Consider the following 8554-nt stretch of genomic DNA (forward strand, 5'->3'; position numbering starts at 1 on the left):
TGTTTTCCTTCTCTGCAAAAGCCCCTTCTCAGTGATGCCATTGAATCTCTGAGTGTCTGTTCTATAAGCTCTTAATAGTGAGTCGTCTGACCAGATGGTCCACTTATCAGCTCCTGTTTCTGAGTGAGATCAGCATCAGGCACAAGAAAAGGAGTAAATATTTGTCAAACGCTGACGGCCAGATGTTTTCTTTAATGGGATTTAATAGAACTAGACTCAGAACGCATGTCATTGTTATGAAACTGGCATTTCAGAAGAGGTGATACAAATGTTTATGTAGCAAGGATTTGTCCACATAGTTTTGATATTAAATTTAGGTTTAATCCCAGCCCACGCTAAACGATGAGCAGCACATGAGATGAATCTCTTTCTCGCAAGCAATATGCAGGTCGTGCAAGCAAGAATGTTTGGCACTAATATTAAAAAAAGTACGAATCTGGCCAGGAAGTACGACAAAGAGTAACTTGTAAACATTATAAATGTAAGATTTTGCTTTTCAAATTAATTTGTTTGCTTGAGTTCCATGATTTTGTTTAAAGTCTTATTTTTTTTGCAACTTAAAAGGTTTCAAATCTGATTCCACGATTCTTATTTTGCATTTCTATTGGCCGCATGACTAACAAACACGTTAGTGTACACATGCGTATTTTGCATTTTGTTGGTGGCAGAATTAGATACTGAATTATTGCTGTGAACATTAAAGGAGCGAGCTAGGAATGAGGGACATAAAGTTTAATTTATTGTTACCGTATTTTCACGACTATAAGGCGCACCGCATTATAAGGCGCACCCTCAATGAATTCCATATATAAGGCGCACTGTATTATAAGGCGCACTGTATTATAAGGCGCACTGTCTATTTTGGAGAACATTTAAGACTTTTAAGTGCACCTTATAGTCGTGAAAATACGGTAATTCCTATTGACTTCCAGTATAAAGCACTCACTACACAGTCACCTCTAGAGCCAGCCATTGTTGATGTTTTGGATTTTTTGTATAAAATCTTGCAGTGGGCGAGGAGCTATATGATGGAAGATTTTGTAAACTAAGATGGCATCTCCATATTTAACAGTATTGTTTCAGTTTAGGCATTTGTGTTTCTTTTTAATATCCGACAGTGATGGTTTTTCGTTTTTGGTTTTCTGTTTTTTTCCATATATAAGGCGCACTGGATTATAAGGCCCACTGTCTATTTTGGAGAAAATTTAAGACTTTTAAGTGCGCCTTATGGTCGTGAAAATACGGTACTACATTTTCTAAGACATGTCTTTTCGTTACTTTGAGATTTATCAAATATGAGACTTTTAATCAGGTGTGATTTATAGTCTGAAAAATATAGTACTGTTTAATATGCTTGGAATGTTCTCATGCAAAAAAAAGATTAACTCATGCAACAAGTTAATTGTAATCTTTTTTTTTCTAGATAAAACAACAAGAAAAAGGTAGCAATTATTCCATTGTTTATTCACAAGAGGTAGTTATGGTAGGACGTGCTGAACACACGTTATCGCGAGTTTGCTCCTGAATTTGTAGTCGTAAGGCAGACACAACTCAATGTATTTCCTGGTTAACACACTATTTTTTTTAAATCCATCATCTATGGACATGAATCACTCATATAATACTCTTATAAAGTACTCCATTTGTGAACCAGATTCAATTTCCAATGATAACATTTTAAGAGACTGACAGTAACGGCCCCATCACCATGGAAATATTTCATAATAGAAGACCATCAGTTCTTGCTGCCATGGCAACAGACTTGTCTCCCTATAGATGCATTCAATGAAGCGTTTTACATGCAAAAATAAATAAATACATTTAATATGCAAATGTAGCCATGAGGTCTAATTATACTTTTAGATTTTAAGTATCACCATATCAATTGAATATTTATTATAACCTGTTAAGATGTGCTTTAGAATCAAAGCTGGTTTAAAATGAACAAATCATCAAATCTAAAGAAACAAGTGCATTTAGTGGGATTATGGTTAGGTTGAGTCAGTTTTTATCGGTGCAGTGCGACTTGTCAAGAATATGGACAATCAACAGGTTGCAAGGAAAACATTAGTGAACAGTACCCTCTGGTGGGTATTCCTTTTTGTAGCCTACTCTATGTACTGTATGTCGGCACATTGAGCATCCCAAGGGGCACAACAGTACTATAATGACTGTGGGCGGAATTTAGAATTTAGTAGTGGGAGTAGGCGACAAGTGTTTTTAATAAAACTGCAACTCTTTAGTTTATTGTGTTGGGGTTTTTTTGCATTTTTTCCTTTGGTTACTTTTAAGTGTAATGCTCTCCTATTTGGTTTAACTGGTTTTAAGGCATAGACCAAAATATCACTCAATTCTGTGCCACCTTGATAGTTAGTCATTGTCTGACCCCTGGCTCTTGCTGATTCAGCTAAGATATACAAAACAAAAAGGTGGAATTAATAATTTGATAAATTACTAATTAATAATGACAAAACTTTTTTCTAATAAACGACTTCATGTCACTCTTTCTTATCTAAGTATATATATATATATATATATATATATATATATATATATATATATATATATATATATATATATATATATATATATATATATATATATATATATATATATATATATATATATATATATATATATATATATATATATATATATATATATATATATATATATATATATATATATATATATATATATATATATATATATATATATATATATATATATATATATATATATATATATATATATATATATATATATATATATATATATATATATATATATATATATATATATATATAAATATATACATATATATATTTTTTCTGCATCATTCATATAGAAATTATTTAATTACACCCACATTAGCTACACAAATTTACCGGCAATGTCAGTAAACATGTTTTCATATCTTTGGCTAACGCTTATCTTCTAAATATCTTGTACTAGTTTAATGCGGGAAGATCTATAAAAATAGAAGTAACACTAAAGTGGTATTTAAAAAACTATGACAGATAACAAAACACTAAAAACACTGATAGATTGCATAGAAAGCGCTTATGAAGTAAGAACACAAATTTAATAACCAAATGTAAATAGAAAAAAAATAATGCTAATTCAATGTCAAATATGCTTCTTACGAAAAATCAAAGTTACGGAACCACTTCTGGAAATAATTAATTTTATAACTTCAGGTATCACTGTACTAAAAAATAACATTGTTTTTTTTTTGTAGAGGAAAACATGGAGGAGACATGTCCCATGGGCCCTGCCCTTAAATGTACATCAATGCTAGTGAACGTTTAGTTAAAATAATACCTGGCATGTAACCTGTTCAATAAAAGTGCAAACATTAAAGGAAAATAAAAAGCCCATCACATGTCTACAATAAAATACCTCAAGGTTAATAGGTAGTATTATGTTTCTTTGAGCAGTAGGTGTGAAAGAAGAGGAAGTGCAACATCCTCCCTTTGGAGGATAGAGGATGGGTGGAGTTTTACCACTTCCCTTATAGTATATCAAGAATTATATCTTCAACTTGAAACCACATTATTTCACAATGTTTTTCTAACATAAAATTCAACCAAGACGCACATTTACACTCTACAATCTACATAATCCTCTGTTAACTAATGTAGAGGAAAGTTCTGATGCAAAATGGTAAATCAAAACATCATATGGATGTTATTGTATTGAACTGTACACCTGTTCTCGAATATTTTCATTTTCTTATTGCCTTTATTTTGCAGTTCAAACACTGTCACTGTCTATGATAGCTTGAAATAGTTCAGTAATAACCCCATCAGCTCATTGAGACTACAAACAACCTCTATGTAAGAATCTATGGACTGCTTTGAACTTTATTAAACAAACAGATAGTGCAAACATAAAGGCAGTAGACATTTTTTCATGTTTGTTTGATTACCTTAGATTGACGTCATTCTGCACAATACAGAAGGGGGCCAGGCCACGTAATAAATGCCATGCTTCAGAAATAGCAGCAGCACGTTTTGCTCTTTTCAACGATGGGAAAAGGAAGATAACATTCACCCGCATTCCTCCCCACAGATAAATATGCTATGAAATGAAAGGTTTTCAAAGAAGAAACATCTTCAGCACACTGTCATCAAATCTCAGAGTCAAATAGTTCAGGGGTAAATTAACTTTGATGGGAAAATGATCATTGTCTTGCTGTCAGAGGAGCAAAGTAAAAAGCATAATTACACAGAAGTAATGTATGCTCATTCTACTCATTCACCCACTGATTACACAGCATCAGGAGCAAATGAGGGCAGATATGCTTGAATCCAGTTTGAATGCAGTCCTTTTTCCTTAAAGTTGTTATGGATAGCATTATATGCTACACATAAATTAATGTGTCAGCTAATTTTTAGCACTGTTTTAATGAAGAGCAAAATTGCAAGGCAACATTTGCAATGTGAAGATAAAAATAAGTTGTGAAAATGCATGCGTATAAAATAAATACATAATTAAACATTGAACAAATGAGATGAGATGAATGATAAGATTTACCGTTGAATCGATCAGAAAAGTAACTAATTACCCCACCCGCGACCCTTGTGAGGATAAGCTGTTCGGAAAGTGAATGGATGAATAATTTGGTACTAAACACAAATGTTAAAATAATCTTTTTTGCGTAGTGTTGATTATAAGTTTCATAGAGAACACTTCAATCATGACTGCCAATGTTCAAGTGCAACAGATCGAATGACTAAAATGAATACAAAAAATCCCAATTAAACAATCCATGCATGTGCAATATTACGCGTTTGATTCATCCAAAAATTCTCAAATTTGTTCAGCATCTACATGGTTTTTATAGTGACCACATTACAAGGAAAGTGTTTCTCAGTGGTTTAAAAACCATGATGAGGAAGTCAAATGCATTTGCTGTTAACCAAAGACTCCATCTTCATGTATTCAATCCACATCAGGTTTGCTGGTAAGTTTCAATGCATTTCAATTCATTGTTTGAGTATTACAGACTCAGAAAGTCAACATACATGAAAAACAAATGCCTTACACTAAATCATATTTCTATGTTTCTGCGATTCAAATTTGCATATAAATATTGTAAGGCATGATACCAAACCTTTTGCATGACTGCAAGAGTTATACTCTAGTTGATCTTATTTGAATTCTAATTCTATTCATCCTAGTTGACTATTGACAAATAAAACAAAATATAAAAACCAATAAACAGTTAGAAGAGGATCTAAAATACTTCATTTAAAAATAAAGACAGAGAGTAAGCCAGCAGTTACTCACCACAGCTTGCGGGGCATCGTTTCGTGGTACTATAATGGTGGTCTGAAAAAAACCTGCCTGTGTTTTATACCCATTCTCTTTTAATTTCTACTCGAAATATTCATTAGTACTATGCCGAAACAAAAGCCACAGGAGAGGCAGATATTTGGCAGTGTATGTGGTTCGAAGCCACATCCACACAGGATTGATTATGCATTTTACTAATGAGACCCAAAGGTGGAGAGATGCTTCCTTTGTATTTCTGCAGTCGGGATTAATAACAGTGGGAGTGAGAGGACAGAAAAGACTGTCTGCAAATGGTGATCTCTTTTAGAGGTGGTAAATCACACATGTAAAAGATATATCATTAAAAAAAATGTACAAAACACGTTTAGTATATACTGGTCAAGGTACTAGCCTACCATTTCTTTATGCCATCTGTACTCAACAGAGCTCTTATACTATAATCAAACACGCAGATCAAAAGTGTAGATACACACACAACACACACACCTCAACTGAGTCACGACTCGCTATTCATATTCAGTGCCACTCCACAGCCAGAAATCTAACGACACCTGGCCAAGGAGTGAAAGCATAGTGTTGTGTGGGTGTATGTCCTTTATTATATGATGCATTAAACAAACAATAGTAAGCATTTACTTGAAATTAATATTAAAGTACCAGCCACTGAGACATCCTGACATCCCTTTTACACGTAAATTACTTACAAATTAATTGTGAGTTTGATATGTATTCAAAGAATTGTCAGATCCATCTCACTGGTTTCAATTTATATACGTTTTGAGTTCAATGGACCGAAAATGGCCAGAAGGAATTAAAGGAAAAGCTGCATCATAAACCTTTAGCATACCAGAGAAAATAAAAAAAGATTAAATTAAAAAAAGATATTTAAAAACAAAATCGGGTGTGATTTTTGGAGGTTCAAACATACGGTTTGGGGCCATACCTTGGCCTACTATGGGGCCCAATGCGGTCTGTGTGGTTGGAATGCCTGACTTTTAGTTTGTTCATCTAGTCCATACAGAAAAAAAAACATGCAATTTGACTTTTACACTGGAAATTTTGCAATTTGTGTGAGGTTGTCATTGTTGTACAGTTCTTTCGGCCCCACAAAACTAGAAGTACATACACTTGGTTTTCTTTAATGTAGACAAACCTCGCCAGGAATAGCTTGTCCGTCATGGCTTTTTGTTTAGAAACCAAAAAGGGAACCTACATTTATATTGGTTATATGGTGTGTGAGAATGACATATAAACAAAGGAACACATGATTTGATTTTGGTAGTGTGCCAAAAAAATTAAAAAACATTAAAAAAAAAATACTTTCATATTGCTGTTTCACCACAATTTTGGAATAATTACAATTTTTTTGACATATAAATATATTTTAGAGTCTCACTTACCGGGCTTTCAATGCAGATAAAGTAGACTTGTCAATCCTGGAGAAAAACACGAAAAGATAAAAGTTAAATGATCATCTCGGAATTTCTCTGAAAGCAATGGTTTTGTCCTTTTATTGTGGACACAGGAGCCAAAGACTATGTTGAATGGGTGACTTTAACTTGATAACTCTGTCATTTTTTTTCCATTAATGCTTTATTAGCACCATGTCTCACTTCACTGCATTCATTCTGATTCATTAATAATTCTTAAAAAAATGCAAAAAGCAGGAAATTATCACATAATTTTCTTTCGTAGAGGCATTTCTGACACGGAATCTGCCTAATTTGTATTTTTCTTTGCCGTATCTACTGTCTAATTTGTAGTTTAATGAAGCTTGGCAATTTTCAAGAGCCAACATGGAGCTGATGAGTGGAAGTATGCATAAATTAAAAAAATCTAATCCTAAAACCTATAGAGGATTGGCGGTATGGAAGATGAATGAATGGATTAAATGATAGGAAGGTTTAATACAGTTACAACCGTACCTCTACTTATGAATTTCCATTAATTACAACGTTTTCAGGTTACGAAACCTGCATTAAATCTATGGTAATGCTCATACAATTTTGCATTTGAAAAGACAATCCCTAATGCTCAGCAAATTGTGATAGCGAGTGAATTTTAACCAACCATGGCTGCCTTTGACTGAAAGCCGGGTTACGGGTTATACCCTTTGTGTGTTACCAGTCAACATGACAGCATTTGTAAAGTTTCTGAGTTTTGCAAAAAAAATGCTTAGGGTGGCTGCTTTTTGTTCTATGTTTTGAAGAAAGCTCTCAAAACAGACAAGCTCATGTCATCTTATGTGGCAGGTTATGCTGCCTCAGCTCTTCTGACAAGGCAAAGTGCTCCAATGTGATGCTTTCAAAACAAGAATATGACAAACAGCAGTGATGGAGCCCACTAATACTGCACTCCAATGGGTCAGCACTTTCCAGAGTAATTTAACTGAATGGGAGCGTAATCAGCAATGCATTCAAGGTATATTATCAAATAACCCATATGGCTGAGAAAATCGAGTCACAATTTCATCCAAATTGTGTTTCCCATGTCACATGAGTTATAACAATACAACCAAATCCATCAGGGAGAAGCAAAAGTGGCTACTAATTAATGACAAAGTGCCATAGAATACACAGGGAAGAAGTACACAGTAGTATGATACTTCCTCTCTACAAAATATCTGCACCACAAATCCAAACTACACGTTAAATTAATATAAAAGTATTACTAATACAAGCATGAAAATAAAGTCAATAAATACATTTCTTGTTTATAAGCTGCACATAGTACATAAAATAAAAATAAAAACATACAGTACCATCCGAAACCACCAAATGACACGCTTCTCCTTCTACTCAACATTTTAGATCCGATAAACTCTTCTAATGGCAAGCTCAGAAAGTATCCACTGGGAAAGTAAGCTGTGCTGTCAGTCTCTGTTTCTCACGTTCATTTGAGCTACCCTGTCAAACAGTCAGTTTCCTGAAACATTGGTTGCCTTTTCACACGCAGTTAAGCACACAAAGTCACTCTCCCTGAAACATACAGGTCCAATGCATACACAGTGTATATGGTGGTAAAAGTGGGAGGGGCCAGGTCAAATAACCCATCTGAGCCTATGAGTTTATTTCCCACAATCTTACAGTTCCCCTTTCATACAATTCATTGAAATGGAGTCTGAAAACTATCTGCAGCACTGATATTCAAGCACAACTCTTTGAGGTATGCATTGATAGACAACAACAACAATAATAATAATAACAACAACAACAACTAAAATTTTCTGTAATGAATGAAGTCTAAGACATGC

The 8554-nt window shown here is 33.7% G+C and overlaps 1 protein-coding gene across 3 annotated transcripts in view; it reads right to left on the reverse strand.

Annotated features, from left to right (window-relative positions):
- rap1gap2a (RAP1 GTPase activating protein 2a) overlaps positions 1-8249 on the reverse strand; it is a 42396-nt gene extending 34147 nt beyond the window's left edge. For 2 of the 3 annotated variants that reach the window (XM_077722431.1, XM_077722430.1), the window contains exons 1-2: positions 8063-8249; positions 6702-6737 (exon numbers count right to left, since the gene is read on the reverse strand). In XM_077722431.1, the coding sequence (XP_077578557.1) occupies positions 6702-6737; positions 8063-8106 (80 nt within the window). In that variant the 5' untranslated portion in view covers positions 8107-8249. Of the gene's footprint in view, positions 1-5295; positions 5313-6701; positions 6738-8062 lie in introns of those variants that run through there. The other variant, XM_077722432.1, reaches the window with a different exon arrangement.
- Between the last annotated feature and the right edge of the window lie 305 nt (positions 8250-8554).

This window comes from Stigmatopora nigra, chromosome 8, assembly GCF_051989575.1.
Source record: "Stigmatopora nigra isolate UIUO_SnigA chromosome 8, RoL_Snig_1.1, whole genome shotgun sequence".
NCBI lineage: Eukaryota > Metazoa > Chordata > Actinopteri > Syngnathiformes > Syngnathidae > Stigmatopora > Stigmatopora nigra.